Source organism: Phaethon aethereus (assembly GCF_964289735.1).
Source record: "Phaethon aethereus genome assembly, chromosome: Z".
Classification (NCBI taxonomy): Eukaryota; Metazoa; Chordata; class Aves; order Phaethontiformes; family Phaethontidae; genus Phaethon; species Phaethon aethereus.
Genome location: NC_138577.1, coordinates 3,249,190 through 3,273,563, shown reverse-complemented (window position 1 = coordinate 3,273,563; position 24,374 = coordinate 3,249,190). Strand labels below are relative to the sequence as shown.

Below are 24,374 nucleotides of genomic sequence, written 5' to 3'. Positions count from 1 at the left end.
TGTATATTTACTAGTTCAATACACATAGAATTTCTTTTTATTATACTGAGAAAAAAGCTTTGTCTTGTCTTGGGAAAATAATGCTTCAAAAAAAATAGAAAAATCCACCAGAACTCCACTTTGTGTCTTTTTTTTTGTTTTTGTTTTAATATATGCCAGCACAGATTTGGGAAGGTACTGAGGATGAAAAAAAGCTAGAAACATCCACAGGTTGAAATGTAAGAAGCGCATTCAAAATCCACTTTTTTTTTTCCTTATGATTGGAAAGACAGTTTTGAAATGAAGTAAACTGATTGCAGGGCCACCATCACAGCTGCTGTCATGAATAATACAAGGGCATGTACGCAACTCCCCCTTTTTCCTTTTCCTTACTAAAAATAAAATATATATTTATATATGTGCAAGACAAATATGGATTGAACATAAAAATGCTTCACATTTTGTACTGTAGACTAAAAAGGTAATTTAAGAACAGCTTGATCGGACTAACAAACGGAATGTCAGCATCCTCACTATCAGTCGAAGTATGTGCATCCCAAAGCCCTCACTGAAATGGGATGAAGCCAGCCAGACTTTTCCACATTACATTAAGAAAAGCAGCGGGTAGGAATTCACAAATCCAGACGTTCCTGATCCTCTGAACACACTGCCCTTAACACGTCGGGCAAAATAGAGGTGTGTCGGGCAACTTCTCTCCCCGCCCTCACCGTAATTTATTACCTGAACCTGCCAATTAACATCATCCATGTCAAGAAACCAAACTACGCATTAAAAAAAAAAAAGGTATTTGCAATGCTGAAGAATTAGGCATAAGTTGTTGCACAAAGCAAAAAAAAAATTTCCCCAAACCTGTTTTTCAAAACTGGCAGTGTAAAGAAGGCAGCATTGGAAGTGTTGTTTGATATATTGATAATGCCACAAACCCTCCATGGCAGACGAGTACTTCTGCGTTCAGGCGACGAGGTTCATTGCTGCCAGCACACAGAAGTCAAAGCGCTTAACAGAGATCCTTTAGAAAGCCTGTAAAATTTGTTTTGCAGTTGTGTAATTGATCAAAACTTCCCCTCACTGTGCCATAACGTCACAGCAGATGCCTCCGCTAAACATGCCATCTGCTGACACCGATCCGGACAGAGACCACCTAGGTTTAGTGTTACCATAGCAGCCTTTTGGAAAGTAGAAATTTATTAACAACTTCAGCCTAACCCCAAGAAAGCCCAACAGTCAGAATTCATTAGGAAGTTTACTAGAGGGTACCATTACACCCATGCCTTTAAGAGTTTTAAAAAGTCCATATATAATAATATCCATATATATTTAAGAGTGAATTTGGATTGCCTGAGTAACAGCTGTCTGGCAAACGGGACACGATGGCGTTTCCTTTTCACAGATTTTGTTGGCACACTCCATGCAGAAGAGATTGTGGCCACAGGGGACCAGGGCCGCAATGACTTCGCTCTCGAAGCAGATCACGCAGTCGTGCTTCCGTCTCGACTCGGGGGGCGAGCTGGACGTGGAGCCGCCGTTGGAAGAGGAATAGCTGTTGGTACCGTTGGAGAAAGCGGGGATGTATATGGGGAGGCCGGCTTGGTGGCCGGTGCTAGGTGGGTCACTCCTCACTCTCCTAGCCAGTGGGTGATCCAGACTTTCTGGAAATGTGGGTGACAGGCGAGGAGTAGATGGCTGGCTCCCTCGGCGATGAGGCTTGGCATTACTAGCAGGGTCGCCACCAAAGCCGGAGAGAGGGTTTACAGGTTCAAAAGGAGTCCAAATGGTTTGGGAAGGCGTCGGTAAGGAGTCGTACGCCGGAGAGTCGACCGCAAGGTCTTCTGTGCCCACTGAAGGCAGCGTTTCTCCAAACCAGAAGTTGCCTGTGCTGAATGGACTCGTTGGGCTGAAGTCAGCCAATCTATTGCTTCCAAAATAGGAATCTGTGGAGCCACTTCCCAAGGAGCTGGAGCTGTCATTTCTATAATTAGAAATCATTCTGGTGCGGCTAGGAGGGACAGGATTAGAAGCAAGCCACGCAGACCCGAGAGTGCCTCCTTCAAAGCTCACATCTGTACCGTTGTAATGGAAATCGTTCTCTTCGTTCAGCTCAATGTAGTTCCCGGTACGCATGGCTATATGCATCTCAATCTCCTCGCGCGCGCGGTCGACGTTTTCGGGCATTCCTGTAACTTCGAAGACAGGCTCCTTGTCTCTGCTGGGAGTGACTATGTAGGTATGGGTCTGCTGCTGAATTCTTTTGATTGTAGCTCCTTTCGGTCCAACCACTAGCCCAACTACACGGTAAGGCACCCTGACTTGGACTGTTGTCTGACCTGGCAGGTTGGGGGTACATGGCAAGCCTCCCAGGGCAGGACCGTTCTTGTTGCGTGATGCTCTGATCATGGAAAAGTGTTCAGCAGCTGAGAGAATTTCCCTTTTGGCCATGGCTACGTCCTCTTTTCGTCCAGTGACAACAAAGATGGGTTCTTCTCCACGAACAGGGGTCTTAATGTAAGTGTTTGTCTTGGCCCTTAGTGCTTTTATTTTGCAACCTGTTTAAAGGAAACACATGCAAGTTTAGCAAGACATCTAAGTTTAGAAAGCCACAAGAAAGCCACCTATTTTAAGCTGTTTGAGAGTTTCTTGAAACTGTAGGGTGAAACCAGAAGCAGCTGTTTTTCTCTCTGCAACCCACACTAGAGAAAGCGGTAACAACTTCTACCTATTATTTCCAAACAGACCTCTGACACTTGCAGCCACAAACTATTTTAGCAACGTTTTTGGAGCCGCTTTAGCCCATCGTAGCCTCAATTGCTATCAGACAGTGAATCAATGTGAATGGCTTTTTCTCTATGACAGCCACGTTCTCGATTATCCCATAAATGCTGTTGGTCTGTATTTTTTCCATTGATTGGGTATCCTTCAGTTATTTCTAAGATCCTGCAAAAAGGAGTAAATGCTCATGCATACAGACACATAAAACTCTGCTGATACGCTAGCCTTTCACTGAGAAGCATGACCTAAAAGCAAATCAAACATTTACAAGTGAGAGAAGGGTCTGTATCACAACGTGTGTAGGATATAGAGAAAATGATTGATTTACTGAGACCTCTTCGTTTGCTTCCTGTTATCAATAAGTGTTACTTAAACCTTACTCTTCCCTGTGGGATGAAGGAGCCACTCCTTGAAATGTCAAGTAGGAGTTCAAGCAGTTTATTGCATGTAAATCAGGTTTACTATGTAGTATTATGTGCCTGTGTGGAATTTCTCTCATTAACTGCGTAAATATAGTCTGAAAGAGAAGCAAGAAGTTAATGGAACATTTGTCTTAATTTCTGGGCACTGAATTATAAAGTTTGCTAGGACACAGTGGCGGCAGGCTCTTCCCTAAGATGCTTAAGGCATTTTGGCACGGTGCATACAGAAGCACCTTTTACCCATCACCGGACCAGAAAAGCAGGCAGTGCAAAATTAAGAGAGACAAGTAGGTCCATGACATGCAAGACAGTCTACTGGATTTGCTCTTAACTGAATTTAGCCTATATTAAAACAAATTCAAAAGCATGTCGCAGTCAACGTCATTTTATAGCAAGCCTCATCTTGAAACAACTAGCTATAAGCAACATTTGCAGACCAAGCATTTTAAGCATCATTTCACTTGCAGAATGAAATTTGTTCCTATTTTCCACATTTAGTTTAAGTATCTCGTAACTGGCTGGGTACACGAAATGGCCTCTTGACATAGGGTGCAAGGGACTGACGAAACATGAGGTACCACTAGCAGTAACTATTTTACAGTTCAAAAGCCACTCAAAGATGCACTCTATTCAGGCCCATCTACTAATATACGAAAGAGCAAATATGCAGACGCTGGTTGGAATAGAGGGAAGGAAGAGCCTCTTCTTGCAGGGCCCCTGCACAAAGGCTGAACACAACAGCCCTTTGTTTCCAGAACACAGCTGGAGAGGAAGTTCATCATCTCCAACAGCTCATCAGGAGGGCTCTGGTAGAGGTAAGGCCTCCGAGAACACGCACGGAGGAGCGCAGGAGGGCTCCCGGCAAGGGAGGGAGCAAGGCACAGGCAGATCTGCATAAAGGAGGGGATGCAGACCCAAGAACTGAACAAGTAGTTTGGCCAGAAGAGCAAGCACCTGCAGGAGATAAACCCATTCTCCTCAACCTCCCACTACAGCTCACAGAGAAGGGCACCAGTGCTCTACTAGATAAAAAAAGCAAACACACAGGCATGAGATGCCTTATGAAATCGCAAAGCTACTCTGAAGCCACACCACTTCCCTGCTGGTGCTGTGGTTCTGTGACAGACAGCAGAACCTCACTTCGGCAATTTGCCTCTACTCCCTCCATCTCTTCATTTGTGTTTCTCCCGCTCTTACTTCCCATTCCTGCTTCCCATTCTTTCACAGTTACTCAGAAAAGATGGTGGGCCCAAACCTTAAACCCACAAGGATCCCCAAAACAGTGCTGCTGAAGTTTTCACACCAATCAAGCCCTCTTTACTGGAACATCTAAACCTAAAGTCTGCCTCCTGATGCACATAAGTTATCCTCCAGTTTACTCAAATTACTTTAATTTACTCCATTTCACCCAAGTATATATAGTTCTATATATATAATTCTAGTATATATAGATCTCCCAGAGATCGCTTTGCCAGAGTCACATTTCCAAACCACTCCGGTGTGAAGAAAAGCCTTCTCGCCTTTCTTCCTTAGGCTGCAGAATGGCACAGACCAAGGTGGGCAGAGCTTTTCTTTTAAGGTATGAGTCACATACCTAGAAAGCAGAGGCTGAACGTTGCCTCAACTCCATGGAGCGATAGAACAAGACTTTTAAACATTGGAAAGCTGGCTTGAATGGAAAGCTGACTCCACAGACCGTCAAGGTCAACTCTCAAACTTTATCTGGAAAGTTAGAAAGAACCAAAGAAAGTCACCACATACAAACCCCAACATTTCTGAATGAGTCAGTCGATACCCGCTGGGTTTTGTCTGCAAGGAATGCTGGAAAACCCCACAACAGTCAGTCATGTCAAAACACAAGGTCAGTGGTCCATCACACCACCCCAGCAGGATGATCTTTCTATTTGCTTTTACTCAGCTGCTCTGGTTTCCCACCCTCCTCCATTAGTCACTACCGAGGCGACAATATGAAGCACGGCTGATTCCATCCCCTCTCCGACAACCCACAGCATCCAGAGGCGCTGCAGCCACGATGACAATAAGTCAGCCAGCTATGAAGTCATGTGGCCAAGAGATGAATCAAGAAGTTTCCCAACCTCCTGAGCTTAAACACAGAAAGACAAAGGAAAAAAAAACATACACCGCCCCACACTTTTGCAATAAATCATCAGATTACTGTATCCAAGATTTTGAACTACGGAGATTAAAGAAGCCTGATGAGGGGACTTCTAGACTAGAAATCCAATTTAATCAAACCTTTCAAAGTAATTTTAGTTTTGGTATGATAATGGAAGTCTACTCAATACAAGTCACTGTACTTGGTTCAGCGGTATAAGCATTGCTAAACAGCACACTCAGCCACAAGTATATACTGACATACTTAAAAGCAAAGACCTTTACTTTTGCTTTTGTTTAGGCCAAGACTTAGTACTTGCCTGCCCAGGCACCCGATGAGGAGCCAAGCCCGTACCAAGCCCTGTACGTAGTGTTCATTCTGTGCTAGCAGATTTGTATCACTCTTCTCAAGCCTCCTCCCTGTTTTTCCTTTAAGAGGATTATTTTAGTGACCATTCTAAACACACTGTGAACATTATACTCCCCAAGAAACTTAAGGGTAGCTCTAAAGAAATTGTTTACCTCATACACTACCAATTTTAAATAATCAAATACTTCTTTATTAAAAAAAGGTGATAGGAAGACACATTATTTCTTTTCCTCTTGAAGTGAGTGTCAAGCAACAGACAGCTCAGCCTTCACTCCAACGTTCACCTTTCATCATCACAAACAGGAGGAGGTACATCAAACCCAGTCTCAGGCTATTTACTCCGTGAGGGAAACTCCCCAACAGAGCTGTAAGAGCCAGGCGACTGCAGCGGGAACCCTGTGGAGGAACCCTGTGCATGCCTGCCTTGCACCACACCAGCTGACCTGCTGCCGTGAGCCAAGAACCACCTGAAAAAGCATCCCACAGACTCCTCTGCACAGCCATGGTGGTAGTCCAGGAGAAATGGATCCTTCCCCCCGTTTGTTTCTTCTGCTGAGTTCACCTCAGTGCCACACACTGGGAAGGGGACAAGGATCGATTTACAGATGAGGGTCCCTTTGTTGCGTGGTCTCTTCTGAACAGCTACACCAAGGAAAGGGAGTCTTTCGTGCTTCTCAGTATCAACATTAGCAAAATGCAGCCTGTCAAAGCAGGGACACACACCTCATGCCCACATTCCTCCTGCAGCTCTTGCCAAGCGTTGTGAAACTGGAGTTCAGGCACGCACGGGAACCCCAACCTTCTTACCATGATATCTGTTTAACCTCGCCTCCCCACTTACATAGGGCTTTGGGGGAAAAAACCACGAACCAACTGAAAAAAGTTTAGATAAACAGAAGCCTGGAAGTTATGGTAGGTAAAAATTCAGCAAGCAGTCCCTGTGAACCACAATCAAATGACAATATGAGTTTCCTCTGTGACCCTGCTCCTGACAAGTACTTAGCTATAGGCGGTCAAAACTGAGAACCTCCTGCAGCTCTTTAGACACACAAATCCTGTGGGAAGACACCAGTACTGCCTGGGCTGTTACGAGCAGCAAGCAGGGTGAAATTGCGTTAGCACCAACTCAGCCCTTACGCAGCAGGCAGGGCTGATGAGCAGCCCTGACCAAACCTGGCATCCTCTGAATCGGTCGCAGTGCAACTGTGGGCACAGCGATCGCACAGACTGGCCTCCACAGCTTGCTAGCACTAAAGAGAAATTATATTTTTCAGTAGCTTTGCCATTATCTGATGAAAGGCAATACTGTATTACAGCCTCCACCCTAAATACGGTCTTTAGCACTCTGACCACTGATTTTGTAATATGCTGACACCAAGTAAGGAGGCAACAGAATAATTAGCGACATCAAACCTGGAACCATAAGCTGCTAGTAGAACCATGGCTAATTTCTTGCCTAGAAAGTAAAGGCAGGGTCTGGGAAGCCCCCGCAGGGGATAGCACAGCATTTCCAGGCATGCCAAGGAGAGCGGGGAGTGCACAGGGATTTGTTTTCTGTGAACCTGAAACTGTTGTGTATGGACACAGCTTTAAAGGTAGAGTCTGTTAAGCTGGCACAGCCCTTATTTCATTGCTAGGTTGCCACAAGCTTTTAATTGGAAAGTGAGAACTCCTGCAGCTAAGGTAACAAAGGATTTGCAGAGACTGAAACACTGGATGTACCGTAAGGCCAACGGCTGCTAGGTCTGCTATGCTGCCCACCTGATTAACAAAGAAAAATTCATCTACTTCATTAAGAATGACTGCTCTACACATCTTTCAGAAGAGTTCATTCCCACCGGTGGTACAAGCTGCATTCTTTTGCTTAAACACAGGAGTGCTTCCTCTCGGTTGTGACATGGCTAAAAGTACCTATGCAGTTTGCAATTATACAGTAGAAAACTGATGTATGCCCCATTTATTAAGCGGAAATGAAACTGCATTGGGACAGAAAATGAAATCCTATTCTAAATTTTTAATTGCTAAACCTCCTTAAGCAGGCTGGCTACACAAACGAAATTAAGACCAGCACATTTTTGGAACTTCACTGGGTTATTAAAGTCATATGAAATACTACCTGTTGTCTAGTCAGTTGATAGACCGACTCTGGTTACTATCGCCTTTCCCTTAAGATCAATTCATTCATCTCACACCTTGTTTTAATTCATGGACTGGAAAATTCCAACTCCTGACTATTTTTTTTTCAACTGGCTGTTGAATATAGTTAGTTGATGCAAGGAAGACGAAGAAAGTAATTTCTCCGCACTTGCAAAAGATGCTGATCTGCACAAAAACATAGATCTATGTACTCAGGCAGCTATTTATCACTCCTCCAGCATTTTGATTTTAGGAACGAAGGCTGTAAAAATATTGCTTTTAAATTTTATTTTTAAACAATTTTGAGAGACAGCCTAAACTTGGATAATAGTTATCAAATAGAATTTTTTGAAAGCAAGTTTTCATTTATTTTTATGCAACTTTCTCTACAGCCAGAGGTAAGCTGCGACACCCCTCATCACAGAGCACATCCTGAAGATGGGACTAGACCAACCACCAACAGCTTTAAGAGCTCCCCATTAGCATTCTACAGTACAGATAACAGTCTGATCACTATTTGGGTTAATTAGCCACTAAGATTAGGGCTCCCGTGTGACAGCTAGACACGATACATGCCAGAGAGCTAACAGATATGAATATACCAAGCGACGGGCACAGCTTGCAGCTGGGATTTGCTCAAGCTCACGAGGCAGGTCGCTGGCAGGTTTGGAAACAGAAGATGACGGTCCCCAAAGAGAGGAGCAGGCTAACTGCTTAAATGGGGACATGGATGTACACAGACTAAGCAACAGCTGTTTTGTTCACATAATAAACCAAAGCAATCTCCTCCCTGGTGGTACCCAAGCTGTGGTTCCTTGGAGGTGGCCACTCAAAGCACACATGTAGAGTTGTAAGATTAATGTCCTTGGGCAAAGGCTTTTCCTGCAGGCTACCCAAGCACTAGCCTGTGCTCCCGCTCTTCATCAGGTTGTGTTTTTTAGATGAAATATTCCCTTTATCACAGTAGGGATGCTTCATAGTCAGAACCCATCAAGCAGAGTTTCTTCTCAAATTTACGATCCAAAAATGCAATACTGATACCATTACAACCCAAAACTTGGGAACAAAGTTCTGGCGCTCTGCTCTGGAGTGTGGCTGTCTTAATGGGTTCAGACCACAACTGTACCTCAGGAGTGCTGTACACGGGCAATAACCATCTTTCACTTCTAACTATAATGACACTACAATTAAGCAATGCTACAAGTAGGTAAATTAGTGAGTAGCACAGAGGAGAAAGAAAACACTCAACTGACAGCCACTCTGATAAAGTTATTCCAAGAGAAGGAAAGATGACATACAAGTCTTTCAAGAAAAAAATAAGAATTAGAGCATTTTCTACCAAAGACACTTTTGCCTGCCTTCTGACCCCCTCATTAACTTACCACTGCAACCAAAGGCTTTTAGTTACGCTGCAGTTACCAAACCCCTGTGCCTGCCTGTGGAACATTTCCGTGTGACTCACGCTATATATAGTGTGAGACTGCTCCCATCGTAATTCCATCATGCTCACCCATTTCTGAGGAGCAAATGACCACTTACTTCGCTTTGTTTTTTTTACATGTACAAATGCTAAGGTGACACGTGACTTATCATCCATCTGGAACTGCAGAAGGGTTTTTAGATGAGATACTTTCCAGACCAGCACTTCAAGCTGGTGCTTGGGCTTGCTTAGGTACCAGGAAGGACAACCTGGAGATCTCAAGTACTTTAACCCAGAGCCAAGGAATCATGGTCAACCACTTGGCTGTGCCAGATGACAGGGAGCAGGACTTTGTTTGGCGCGATTGCTGCCAAGCTAACGGATGGGAAGAGGGGGGCTTTATGGAGTCTCTGATGCTGCTGAGCAAGCTTCCCAAGAAAAGGCTGTTCACAAGCTCTTGGGGACATTTCCCTCTTGTGGAAAAGAAAAGCCCTGGTTCAAGAACTGTGTACAAACTCTTTCTTAAAGATTTCTTAGGTATGTATCAATTTATCAATCAATTTACATATTAGTCCAGCACCAAATGAAGTACTCAGCCTGCACACTGTTTCCTTCTATATGTCACGCTGGGACAATCTATCAAATCAGCAATCTCACCGGCAGAGGAACAGTCCAATTCCCAAGACAGATGGCAACTCAGTAAACAAGTTACATGCAGCAGAAGAGCCAGAGGGCAGCAACTTCTATTATTAATTACTTGCACTCCTGTAGCACCAGGACTAAGGTAGCGGCTGCTGAGCAAAATTAGAAAGATACAGTAGTAGAAAAGTTATAAGAGAGGGATTATGACCAACAAATAAAATAGCTACAGGAAAAAAGTAGTTTTCATTACGAACATTGATCTAGTGAATGAAACAGATTGGTGTGAGCAACAGTGTTGGGAAAGCTGACCTGTACAAGGAGGATATTAAAAGCAACCATCACTCAACGTGCCACACGGCATGCCAAGATGGCCAAAAAACAGAAGATTGCAAAAAACCTGTGCAAACCTTTATCTACACCAAATCCCCAATTCAAAAACGTTGCTATAGCTGTGTATTTATACACAAAATTCCACAGTATACTGTCAAATGTAAAATGAACTAGAAGGTAAAAAGTAAGAGATACTGTGGCTTTGTTCAAAGGAGCAGAGAACTTGGTGCAGACCACAGAACTACTGACTCACACCAGTGAAGGAAACTGAGATCTTGTATGCTGGCAAGATCTCACGAATTTAAAGGAATACCTGAAAGAGAGAGAAAAGGAAGACATTCCTAAAGAGTAACTGAAATTGGAAACAAATGCTTGATTTAGAGCTTTTTGGCCTTTCTTTGTTAAAAAATGTTCTAGTGCTCAGCAGCTTTTTTTTTTTTTTTGTTACAGCAAGTTTGCAAACCTATTCCTGTTAAATTTTTTGCCTGGAATGGGAAATTGGCCCTGTGGGGTGGAGGTATTGCATCAAAACCAAATTTGAGATCTTAGAGATATCTAACACTTTGTTTAGAACAAAGTTTCTCCTCCAGAAATTCAGACCACAGTGTACTAGAAGAGAGGGTAAATGGGGGCTAAGACAGGGAAACGCACAACATCTGCTCTTTTTACTAACAGCTTAAAAAAAAATTCATCACAGTTTTCTCATGCCACAGACAGGTTAACCTAGTGCCGTTTGGAAGCACATTAATCAGGTTTCTTTTGTATGTGTATGTTAGAAACTTAAAAAAAACATACTCTTTTAGAACACAGCAATTTTACAAGCAAAACGAAAGGACCAGAAGATTAGAAATTAGCATTTTGTGTCAGAAGATTTTTAGCATTTTAATTTCAGTTTCATCCAAAAGTCTTACTTATGCAGGTATTCACTTCTGGTATTCATACGTTAAAATCTAAAGAATTTCTGCCAGACTGCACAAAGAGAAAAATCTCTCGAGTGTGCACCGTGTTCGGTGTGCTTCCCACCTAACACGCCAGACAAGAGCAGCATTTATGACTGAAGATTTACGATCCCAGCTGGAGAACCTGCACCCTTCTGACACACTTTGCAACCCGAGTTGGATCTTTGCATAGCACAAATGACAAATAGCAGAACTGAAATTATGTTTGTTAACACAGTACCAGAGCAATAGGCCACTGACACTCCAGCAGCGGTTTCAGACTGTGCCAGGCCATGGTATGCTCACGTTTCAGTTCCTGGAGCTCCAGGCTCCAAAAACTATGAGACTTCGGCTTCTCAGAAAAATAGCCTTTATATTGGATTTCAACAAATAGCTCAAGTTTTCTTTCTGGCTTTAGAACAAACCATTTAATATAGCATTTAATAACCTGCTTGTTACAGAAGATGCAAAAAAAACCTTCAAGTCTAACTGCCTTGTCAGCTTTCACTTGAAGTAAGTTAGCAGAACCTGTGGTCTTTGTTGTCTGTGACAATCAACTGGCACAGTGATATGTGATGACTTCAGTCATGCAGATTAAACTTATTCTTGAGAGTGGAAACCTTAAGCATTCAGTTTTAAAAAAGAAACACAGTATGTAATTCAGACTAGTTATCTGTGCTCATGCTGACTATTTTACAGGTCAGCAGTTAATAACAAGTCAGGGCTACGTAAGTATTGCCAGTAATTCAGTAACAGTATTATCACAACACATCAAGACATAAAACCACACATGTATTTCTTTTTCAAAGGATTATAATCATCCTTGTCATAGGACAGACATCTATGTACAGTACTCAGCTAGCACAAGCATTTGCTCCAGGATTGTTTTAGCATACTGCTTCTACTCTCCGAGAGTGATAGCTATTGTTTTTATTTGGCTGTTCAGCTATGCCAGATAGTTATCAGCCACCAACTTATCAGAATTATTTTTGTTTCAAGTTACAGGACTATTTTAAGCAAAGTAATAATTTCCTCAAGAGCCCACATTCAAAAGCAAAGAGCAAAAAGAAGTCCAAGATCATGAAATATGCATAAAAATGTTATTTTAGTTGCAAGGCCGTCTCATGCAAAGCAGATTTGTCATTATCGATTTAATCAGTGAAATGGGATGATATCATTCCTCCTCCTCTTACTCATCTGGGGTTTGGAGACTGCCCTGCCCATTTCAAGTTATGTAGCCATCATCCAAACTATTCTTACTGAAGAAAGAGAAGCATCAGGCTTTAGAGTTAAGTAGCTCCAACTCAAGCGATCTTAGGGAGACCCCCCCCACTGTCAGCTTTATCGAGGATATAAATGCTTGGAAAATCATGTTACTTGGATAGTCACAGCACTGGAATGCATTAGCAAATATATTCCAACAATCATTATCTGAAGACGGTTAATATAGTCAAGGATGAAGCATCTCTCTACAAGAGATGCTTTTGGCCCTTCCAGCATCTTTCAGGTTTTCTGTTCATGTCTTCAGACACGACCCCTCTTTTTGCATTACTCAAAAGAGCTTTTAGTGTTGAAACATGTCTTTTTTTAGTGTAGTAAAAAAAAAAAGTAGCAGGGGCACTGGAGACTCCAGGTAAACTTGTCAAATCCTCCTCAAGGCCCACCAGGCCATGTCAGGATTGTCACAGAAAATCACCATCACCAGCTTTATGTATGGGAAACAGTTCCCAGGTGATGCACAGCAGACTTCTGCAAGTCCTTCACATGATTTAGAGATTAAAACAAAACCTCCCAAGTTAGATCTCCAGAAGTTTTTTTATACATATATAAGCATGTATCCATGCTTATATAATTTTGGGTATACGCCCTATGCCAGCTTTTCTCAGGCAAACAAGGTCACCTCCCTGGCAATGCAGCTTTCTTGCTACCACTTCTCAAGAGCACTTTTTCCAACTTTAACTTTTTTTTTGAAACTAATGTAGCTTTGTGCATGCAGGATTTTTAGCTGCTGACAGCAAAGGAAGTCACTTTTCTGATCAGCATGATGACTGGCCAACTTACTGAAGGTTGGATTCAACAGCTAGTTCAAATTCATACAGGAAGCCTGTACAATGCCATGAATGGAATCTAGTTTTCCTGGCTCCCAGTCACATGCCTTAACAAGAATAAAAGGATACAAATATCTTTCCCTTTGTTGTTCACCTTTGAGATTCTTCCACTTCAAAGACTACAAGGAATTTTATTACACTACCCAAACCAGTGTCTGTCAGCTTCGTTTTTGGGGGGTAAGGGTGAATAAAAAAAGGTTTAGAACATTTAAAATGTAAAAAAGAAAAAACAACCAAAAAAGCACAAAAAACCAGGTTTCAGAAATACTACAGGACTTCTTTTTTTTAAAGAAGGAACACCTACTATTCATTAAAAAAAAAAAAATCTTACTTTTCCAGTGATGTAAATGCTTCCAGCAGCAACACATTAAACTACTGTCACAGTAACCCAGCAGCCTCCACTGTAGCTTCACAGGAAAACCATCAACCACAAGGCACATTTCAGGCACTCCACACCTTCTCTAGCTGCGACATCCCACATCTGTGCACAGCTACCAGCACAGATTTGGTAAACGCAGCTACCCACATGAGAACCTGCAATACAGCGACCTACAGTGGGGCTGTGGAAGCACCACTTCACTGCCTCAAGTGCTATATTTAGTTCTGAAACCTGTACATTATTGAAAAAAATGTTAAATGCAAGCATCATAAGGTTTTTGCTTGCTTACAGCTCTCTTGGGAATCAGGGGCTCCTTTGGTCTGATAAACAGTGTCTAGAAATGCTCTTCCTCTGAAAAAAATTAAATTTGGATAAAGAATACCATGGAATTTTGGTTATGGTTAGTCTTTCAGTTAGGGGGTTAGGGCTTACAATAAACATGCTTTCAGACACAGCAGCGAGGCCTCCAGCAAAGCCTAGATCAAACTCAGCATTCCTGGTATTTCAGAGCTGATGTTTTTGGGTTGCAGACATTTCAAGTTCTTTTTATACCTCACAAAAACAGCAATAGAAAGAATATAAACTTAACCTTTCTGAAAATCCATCAGAAGTAACATTCCAATTGCATCACCCTTACATAATTATATGTTAAAGTATTACAGCACAGAGAAGTCTGGCATAAAACTTAAGCTGAATCCGTTCAAGACAATGGAACCAGCTGGTTACGATGTCTGCTAGGAAGAAAATATGCAGCATCTTCATTTTCAGAGAGAGCAGAACGCTCGGTGAAGGATGCGGCTCAGGCCAGCCTTGCTCGTGGTAGACCAAGCTGCACTACAGCTGATGACACCTTGCTGGGCTACAGCAGACACATGCAAAGCAGGTGGGTGAGACAGCAAGAGCCTCTAGCCCATGCGATGAGCTGGCACAGCTCTGGGCCATAAAAGGAGATGTAAGGACTAGTATTCCTCAGAAATTTGACAAATATTTAGTGGAACTAATACAACTTACGTAAGTCGGTCTCTACGCTGTCTCCCTTGAATGAGAATTTTGAAGGACTTCCTCACCAAATATACTTGCATGAAACCTTTGTGTAACAATTTTTTTAGCTCTCCTTCCACTCCTTCCTCTTTTGTAGCCCTAATTCTCTTTATGACACAATCCCTCCCCACCGAGGCTAAATATTTTATCACAAGCCAAACAGTGCGACATCAGATAAGAAATAAAAGCAGAAGCAGCAAATGAACTCTTCAGGAACAATGATCCTATTTTCATGCAAACTCCATTATCTTGTTTTTAAGTGACTTAAAGCACTGAAAGATATACTACAGAGAACAATCCTGATCTGGTGGAGAATAAACACAGCAGCCTAATCGGTCCTTGAAGCCCACTAGTTTGCATTTCTCTATTAGAGGACTATAGCAATGTTTTCCACACACACACCCCCCCCCTCGCCATCCCCAATGACACATGAGCAAAGTCTCAAGACATTCAAACACTATTTCTTGGAAAAGATATTGTCTGCTTGAACAGAATGAACTTGTCTGCATCAGACAAAGCTACCTAACAATTTGTGCAGCATGGCCTTTGGTTCTTCTTTGACACACCCAGTAAAAAACCCACCCATGACTGCTAAAAGCCTAAAATAAACGTAGGAAAAGAAAACAAAAGTCTGCCTAACCATCGGTGGTGCTGTGGGCATTTAGACTGATTTTACCATTTCTTCTATACCCAAAAAAACCCCCACCAACCTGAAACAAAAGCCACACTGATGTAGAGACATTAATAAAACCACTCAACATTAATAAAATAACTGCTCGTTATCAGAGCCGATCAGCAAACGAGACACACCACCCCCAAAACAAAAAAGAAAAACACAGAAAGGGAAGAGGAAGAGAGCAGCAACTTCATTGTCTGCGTTTCCACACCTACACTTGACACTGCTCAGTGCTTCTCTCGATAGATAAAAAGTGCTTTTAAGATTGGGTTCACAGCCAGAAAGCTGGCGTGAAACGTCGTCTTTCTAACTCCTCCAAGCACCGCTCCCCAGAGACCACATGAAAGGCCAAAACCAAATGTGACATCACTGATATGACCTTATCCTAACGGCGTAATAGAGACCCATGGAGTGTAGCAATAGCGATCAACAGGAAGCCACAACCCAAGCAGACAGACAAGGGCTTTCACACAGAAGAGGGCTGCACGTGGCTCCTTTCTCCATCTCACTGGCTCCTGAGGTCCCACTATTGTCTCGGTGAGCGCCGTGGAAAGCTGTAGGAACGGTGTCAGCCCAAACCCTGCTCTGCAAGGCAAGGAAGTTGAAGTCCTTCACCCAGAAGTCTCTGTAAAACATGGTCCAAAGTTCCTACGGTGAAACGCTGCTTCTTACTGAAGACCACAGGCCCAGTGTCACTGAAGACCAAAGCCTGTGCCAACACCTACCTGTACATGGCAGACTCTACACCACGTGTCACAGCTCAGGCTAACAAAACCCCAAGGTCTGAGCGAGCCCAGTGCTCGCTCTCGCCTCTTGGCTTCTCAGGCTGCGCCAGCCTGGTGCCAGGGCCCCAGCCAGCACCCTGTCCCCCCGCGGGGACACCGAGCTTCGGGAGAGGAGAGGCAGGCTCCAGGGGGGCACGACGCTACTACCGAGGCGAGGGGGCCCCTCCGGCCGGCTGCGAGCGGGCACGGCCCGGGACTGTGTGGGGAGAGGCCTGCCCCGCAGCCCAGGCCAGGCCCCGGCGCACCTCCGCCCGCCCCCCCCCGCCCGGGGGTGTCCCCCTGCCGCGGACCCCCACTCACCCTGACGACCCACGATCTCGGCCACATGCTCGGAGCTGGGCACGGGCACGCACTCGGTGGTGTTGACGCTCTTTCGGCGGAGCAGGGCCGCCTGCTCGCCGTTCAGGGCCGCCGCTCCCCCGCCGCCCAGGCCGCCGCCGTAGGCGTGGGACAGCATCGCCGCCATCATGCCCTGAGGATCGTCCGCCCCGCAGAGCGCCCCGGCCGCCGCCGCCGCCTCGGGCGCATCGAAGGAGGGCGAGAGCAGGACGGAGCCCAGCGCCGGCAGCAGCGGGAGCGGCTGGGAGGGTGAGGAGGACGAGGAGAGCAGCAGCAGCGCGGCCGGGTCCTCCTCCTCCTCGTCCTCCCCCGCCAGCAGCTCCTCCTCCTCCTCCAGCTCCAGGTCTCCCTCGTCCCCCGCCACCACCGCCTCCTCCTCCTCCTCCGCCCCGCCAGGCCCCGGCTCCCCGGGGGGGTCGGGCGGCGGCACCAAGCCCGCCCGCCGCCGCCGGGCTTGCCGCCGGGCCGCCCCTCCGCCGCCGGCGGCGGGCAGGCCGCGGTCACGGAGGCCGAGGCCGGCGAGGCGCTGCTGGAGCAGCAACAGCGACGGCGGCGGGTGGGGAGGGGAGAGGCGCGGCGGCTCGGCTGGCTCGGCGGCGGGGGAGGCCGCGGCGGCGCTGCCGCTCGGCATGGCGGGGGAGGCGCTGCGGGGCCGGGCCGGCCGGGCCTAACGGCGCGGGGCCGCCATACCGCGGCGGGCACCGAGCGTGGCGGGCACGGCCTGGGCGCTGGGGCCGCGCTCCTCAGCGCGCCTTTTGTCCCATGGCGCTCCCCTCGGCGGCGGCCGCGGGCGGCGGCGGCGGCGGCGGCAGGGAGGCGGGGGGGCGGGGAACGCGGAGGAGGAGGAGGTGCGGCCCCGCCCCGCGCTCGCCGCCGCGCCATTGGGCGGCGGAGCCGGTTCCTGGGCGGGCCCGGGGGTGGGCGGGGCCGGTGGGGCGTGAGGCGGGCGGCCGTCCGCGGCCCGTGCCCTGCCCCTCGCCCTGCCTCAGCCGCTGGGCCGCGGAACCGCTGCGGCTCGCGGGGGCTGCGGGAGGAAGCGCGCATGCCGTGCTGGGCTTGCGCTCAGCCGCGGGTGAAACGGCTGCGAGCCCAGGAAAGATTAAAAAAAAAAAATCAGAAGCCTTTAACGGGTGTTGGCCTTCCTCTGTGTTTTGTCGTGTGCTTCCCCGCTGAGGTGAAGGCTCTTTGATGCAGGAACTCGCGCGAGTTAGTAGCGTACGTACGTTCTAGTCATGGGAGGAAAATATCTGGCAAAACATGAAGAAACTTGTATGGAAACGTGATTACGCGGCTGTGAAGAGTCAGAAACGAGAAAGGATGAATTGACACTGAGGTGAAATGCTGAGCGGGGAGAGGGTGGGCGAACGATCCTCAGGGCATGATGGCGGCGATGCTGTTCCATGCCTGTGGCGGTGGCCTGAAGCGAAGACCACTGGCTCCTGTTCCACGTGCCAGGGAGGAACACAAAGCAGAGGGTGACATGGTCCTTCACAACACCGGACTAGAAAATGGCGTTCAGCAGCAGCCTTCAGGGTCGGTGTGAGCGGAGCAGGGTTGTTCTTGGTATAGTCGAGGAAAACTACCTGCAAATGGTTGAAATATGAACGTTGGAGCAAGAATTGGGGTTGGGTAGCTACTCCCTGAAGACGTTATGCTGAGGAAAAATTCTGGGGAAAGGTCCCAGTCTAGGTTAGAAATGCCAGTGTCATTCCCAGTGCTGGCAAAGGGAGACGTCAGGGTCAGAGCATGGACTGGCAGAGATGAAAAGCTCTGTATTCACCATGTAGCTGTGAGCTGGCAGACAACCATGAGATACGAGAGGGTCAGTAGATCTTTAGGTGGGGTAGCAAGGCGGAGGTCTGCAGTGGAGGGATCAGTTTCTGCACCGACGGCAAGGGAAGGGGAGATTTCCAAGAGACGAGCATGATTCCCTGATTCTACGATTTATGGTGCTACAGATGGCTGATGGGTCCAGGAGAAGGAGGATGGCTCCACTAAGCACAGCAAAGCCTGTACGGTGCCAGAGTGGAAGACATTTTAAAAGAAATTAGTTCTGAACCAGAGGAAAAGCTCTCCAGACAGCAGCAGTTGTACTCAGCACACATTGTTCTCAACGGCCAGATGTCCACGTCATTGCAATCACCGGGGGTGCTAATTGGCACTCGGGTTAATGCTGCTCGCAGTGAGACTGAAATCCAAATTGCCTTGCTACAACCGCTCCATCAGTGGGAGCTGACAATTGTCCTCAGAGGTCAGAGCCAAACAGAGCTCCTGGACCTTCGTGGAGATGCTCTCTAGGTCACTGTGCTGGGGGCACAGCACCCGCCCTGGGGGCACAGCACCCCCCTAGGCTCTATATGAGTGGGGGCCTTCATTTCCCCTTTTCAACTAGCAAAGAGATAAATTAACGTAATAGCCCTGGTGTCTACTAGTGGAAAATACCTGTAAAAGCAAGGATTAGGTAATTGCCCGCTGGAGCCCGTGGTCAAGACAAAAAGTGTTATTGGAGGTATTTTTTGAGCAACGGGGACAGAAAACATCATTCCTGCTTCAGGTCAGAGGTAACAGCCAAAAACCCTGGGTGCAGTGAGTGGGGCTTTTAACTCCCCCTGCTCACATTTGCTCCATTAACCTACAGAAATACTCAGTGAAGACTTACCCGACACCACCATTAGTCTTCAGGTTATATTTCAAAAGCGTTGCTGATAACCACAACTTTTGATTATTTTGAAAACCTCCAGTAACCTTTTCCCTTTTGTATCCAAGTGTGCATTTACACTTGTTTCCAAGCATAAATTACTGGAATTATAAATGCAACTTTGTGAAACTGCCTATAATGGACTGCTGTAATTGGCTTGAAACAATCCATAAATTTAAATTGTTAATTATGATAAGAAGAGGTTCTTGTGCTATGAGGGAGGTGAAAGTAGGGTTGAGGAAGAGAGAACATAGAGACATTGCTGCAGGGATGAATCCACCCCAAGCTGTTGATAAGACTCACGCAGGCTTTTATGTTCTTGCTGCTTTTTTTCTTTTTTTGATAAAAACAGATGTAGAGAAAGGCTCAGTTGGACTTTTATACCATGTGGAACATGTGCGATGCCACCACTTACGGTTTTCTTAATAAATCCCACTCAAATTCAAATGCTTCTACTTTCTACTTCATTATAGGTTACAACTGGTGTTCTGTAGCATTTGTTTTCAAATCTAAAGTCAGGTTCTGTGGGAACTCTCCCACTTCTAGTTCGGCACAGGTATTTACAGGTGTGGGGTTTGGGGGTGCACGCAGCCTTGGGTGACCTGCTGTCCTAGAGTGACCTCCTGGCTGGAGCCTGAAACCCCTCCTCTGTTCAACATAAAATCCTCAGTTTCTGGCATTGTCTGCTCTAGGGGACTTCAGATTTAATAAAAAAAAAATTATTTGTGAAGCAGAGAGGTAATGTGAAAGGAAGGGGATGGGGATGGTGAAATAAATGTGGTTTTCTTGTGTTTCTCTGAGCGGGAAGGGCAGAGGTTTCACGTGCATGCGAAGCAGAAGAACTTGGCAGTTCAGCTTGCCTGCAGATCTCGGAGCATCAAAGGGATGCCTCTTCCTCCAGCCCCATGCATTAACGTGCCGAGAGTATGGACACCTGCAGGGACCTTTTCTGGGGGGTTCTGGCATTTCCACGTTGTATTTTCAAACACTCCCTGCAGGTGCTTGGGAGATATCCAACAGTGCGAGGGGACAAGCAGGGCAAGACAGGACAATTTCCTAACGAGGTTGGAAAGAAGAGAAACCAGAGGCTCCCTCTCTGTGGTGGTTTATTTTTTCCATGATATGCCCAACAGAGCTGATTTCTGCGTTGTCCAGACACGTTGCAGTGCTCGGCAGCTCCCTTTGGCCTGTTCCCCCAGGTTTTCTTCCCGTGGGAAGGGGAGTGCTGCCGGGAAAAAGAGGGAGTTGATGCATTCGTAGGTCTTGCTCTAAAATAACATCACAAGGCAGCCGGGGCATTCGCCCAAGCCGAGGAGCTGGAGGGTGTTTCTGGGTGCCCTGGTTTGGTGGTAGCCAGCGGAACCTGTTCAGCCGCTCCCCCTGCTCACTCCTTTCCCCATCCTCCTCTTTCTGATCCATCAGCGTCTCCCCTCTGTGGCAGGAAACTCTTGTTTCGTGTTGGAAAAAGTGAAGCTGGACCGTAACTGTACATGATACATAGTATTTCTTTGTGACTTTAAAGACTTGTTCGTAAGTGGAGTAAACGGCAGTCACGTTGTCCTCTGCAGACAAGCTCTGCTATTTGGTCATGGCTTTTGAAGCCTTCTAAAGCTGATAAATAAATGAACATTTATTTTGGCAACATTTGCAAAAACATCGTGAAGAGTATTAAATATGAGACTAAAGGGGAGCAGTAAAGTCTTCAACTTTTGATGACCTAAAGAATAATGGATGTCTATAAGATATTTATACACGAATTACTAGGTTACAGCCATGGTAACTGGGTGAAGTTCTGCAATTAGATTCCATGGCCTGAAAGCTCCTTTTTTTCCTGGTGAACTCTGTCAAAGTTTCCATGATTTAATCCAGTTCTGCCCATTGTTGTTGGTTGAGAAACAAGTGAGGAACACATGAAGAATAACCAAAGACTCTTGTTAGGCTGAGTGTTGGTTGTACAGCCGTGGATGTTCTCCAGACCTTTTCCTTGCTCTCCCTTACTCCTCTATGCTCTGCCCATCATGTATTTTGGCCAAAACTTTGCACTCATGTTGCCTAGAGCTTTGTGGGCTGGCTGAGGCCTTGCGTGGCTGTATTTCCACTTCTCTGGATATCATGGTGACTTGTAGACAGCATTTTTGTGTTGTTTCCAGATTGCATACCAGATATCAGGCTCTTTCACAATGGTTTGCTTTCTGTTTGCTAAATAGGAATTGTTTTTCTGTCCTTCCTAAGTCACCGGGTAGAAGTGGAATTAAAATACCCTTTGATCTCTCACTGCAACATTTCCTTCACCTCCACTACTAAGACTTGCATCAAACTAATTCCCATCCAGAAGCTTTTACTTAAAAAATCTCTTGGATCTAAATCCATTGGTGCCAGCCACTAAATCGGGATGTTGCTTTCCCAAAGATGAAGGTTAACCTCATGACATCTGCCCAGATGTTGTTTATCTCCATACAGAGGTATGGAGTATTTGCCCTGCTAGCAATTTTGCTGTTTTCAGAATTAACCTTGTACCCGCCTGTCTGAAACCAGTGCTCAGTGTGCCTGAGGCCTCCAAACCATGAGAGGTGACTCCTGGGGGAAAAGAGGTTTCTTCTCCAATTTCTGTGGAGCGTCAAAATCCATCCCGTGTCTGTGTAGCTGAACTTTACTTTTTGACTGGATTTATTAACTTTCTTACCTCCTTGCCCCGACGTGCCATCTCTGGCTGCTCTTCACAAAAGGTTCCCTGCTCCCTTCTTCCAAATTCTTGATGCATTTTTCAGATTTCTCCATTTTCCCCCCTTCATTCCTCTAGTTTGGTGGTTGTTTTCTCGGTAGTGCTGCAGCATGCACATAGGGCAGGCAGCAGTGGAAGGACACTCAGGTTAGAAAGCCCCAGTCCCACCAGCTGCCAAGGGCAAGATCTCACTAGCAGGAGGAGGAGGCGGCCAGAGGCTACAAACATTTCTGCGGTGTAGGAAAGGAAGGGGAAGCTATGAGCTCAGGGCTGCCAGGTGTGCTTCGAGCAGCCCAACACTGATTGCACCTTCAACAAAGGCTTGGAAGGACTATAAAGCCCGTGTCAGCTCGTTCTGTTCCTGCCATCATTGCGTGGAGATCCAGGATGAAAATGCAATTCCTTCTTGGCATGATCATCACACCCAGCAGCCGTAATCCCACTAAAATCCATTAAAATCCATTTCTAATTATTTCCTGGGTGAGGGCCTCTTTTCTGTGTGTATGGGGGCCTGAGTGCCAGGGCTGCAGTGGGACCATGGGTCAGGGACATGAGCGTGGGTGTGCCAGCCAGTGTGGGATCGCTAGCAAACATCAAGGCAGCCTAGCTGGTGAAGATATACCTCTATTGTGTATATATGTATACATTTCGTAGAATCACAGAATGGTTTCGGTTGGAAGGGACCTTTCAAGGCCATTTAATCCAACCCCCCTGGAGTGAGCAGGGACATCTGCAGCCAGAGCAGGTTGCTCAGAGCCCCATCCAGCCTGACCTGGGATGTTTCCAGGGATGGGGCATCGACTACCTCTCTGGGCAACCTGGGCCAGGGGTTCACCAGCCTCCTCATGAAAAATTTCTTCCTTAGATCCAGTCTGAATCTGCCCCCTTTTAGTTTAAAGCCATCACCCCTTGTCCTGTCGCAACAGGCCCTGCTAAAAAGTCTGTCCCCATCTTTCTCCTCAGCCCCTTTCAGCCCTGGCAGCTGCAGGAAGGTCTCCCCGGAGCCTTCTCTGCTCCAGGCTGAGCACCCCCAGCTCTCCCAGCCTGTCCTCCCAGCAGAGGGGTTCCAGCCCTCGGAGCGTTGCTGTGGCCTCCTCTGGCCCCGCTCCAGCAGGTCCATGTCTCTCCTGTGCCGAGGGCTCCAGAGCTGGTGTCCTGCTCAGCCAGAGAGGGGAACAGGATAAAGCCATTGGTGCTGTTTTGTGTTTTTGTGGGTGTTTCTGTCCATGTGGATATGCAGGATGGTGGCGGAGCTCTAGGGGGGCAACGGGAGCTGGCTGGGGTGAGAGGCAATGCCCCCACACGTAACGCTCTGAGCATCACCTTGCTTCAGGCCATCGTAGAAGAGGGGTGCAGAGGAGCCGGGAAGTCCTTTGGAGTCAGCGTTGGAGGAAACACAGAGGAGCGCATCTGAAAATTTGGGGGTTGAATGATGCTACCTGGTACCTACGGGCAAAGCAGAGGAAGGATGCGAGTCACGGACTTTTCCAGCATCCTTTTGGCAGTGAAGGTTCAGCAACTGCATGAACTTAAAGAGCTGTGAAGCCTGTAGAGTGAGAAAACTGTTCCTACTCCTTTCAGAAAAGAGGCAGAATTTCAGGGAGCTTTTGCCTTCTCAGAGATGTTGTGTGGGTATGAAGAGGAGTGAGCTCTTTGGAGCGTTTGGGAAAGACTTTAAACTCAGTGTGGCTTCTGCATTTTTGAGACTAAAGCTGCAGGTAGCAGGTACCTGGGGAAATGCTAATGAGTGACCTTAATAAAAATACCCCGGTTGAAAGCCAGACCCGCTCCACTGGAAAGAGAAGGGTAATTCTGGCTGGATGTTGGTGTAAACATGAAAAACATTTGGCCAAACACCTCTCTTTGTGGATCCAACTAGATAGCCAGCAAACAAACTGGTTTCCTAGCAAGCGTATACTGGGATTATGCCTGGGAGGCAGATGGTTTCTTGTAGGAAAGAAAGAGGTGAAATAGCTGCATATTCTTCAGCTTGCAGATTTCCTTCTGCAAGGCTGTAGCACCAAAACTGTACTAAAAGAGCCAAGCAAGAAAAGAAATAAAAAGGAAATAAATTGTGTAACATCAGAGCCTGCAATTGATTTCAGTGGAAAAACAGGGGTAAAACGTTTATGTTGTGTAAGTCAGCTGGCACTATTCCATCTCGTCATCTCATTTGGACCTGTTGAGAAATTGTGCCTGGTTTTTGTGTGTGTCTCTGTGGAGGGTTGATTTTTTTATAAACGGCGGGTGCTTTTTTTTTTTACCTGAAGATCTATTTATATACAAATTAATATCCGTTGATGAAGTGTATGGATTATTAAGGTTGATTATGCATCGTAGATGTGATTTCTGTCACCTGGGATTGCTTCCTTTCTTGTATTGGACAGCTAAAGGTTTTATATATAAAGGGTTTATTAAGGTGTAGCAAGCAATAACCACGTTTGAATGCTTGCAAATGCAGGTATTGCTATGAAAAAAAAAATGCTC

General features: G+C 46.3%; 1 protein-coding gene across 1 annotated transcript; it reads right to left on the bottom strand.

Moving 5' to 3' along the window:
* Positions 1-1,317: 1,317 nt before the first annotated feature.
* MEX3C (mex-3 RNA binding family member C) lies at positions 1,318-17,098 on the bottom strand (the record flags this gene model as incomplete). The annotated part of the gene is made up of 2 exons (XM_082013772.1): positions 1,318-2,543; positions 16,429-17,098. 2 exons carry the CDS (start codon positions 17,096-17,098, stop codon positions 1,318-1,320), a joined length of 1,896 nt encoding a protein of 631 aa, XP_081869898.1.
* Between the last annotated feature and the right edge of the window lie 7,276 nt (positions 17,099-24,374).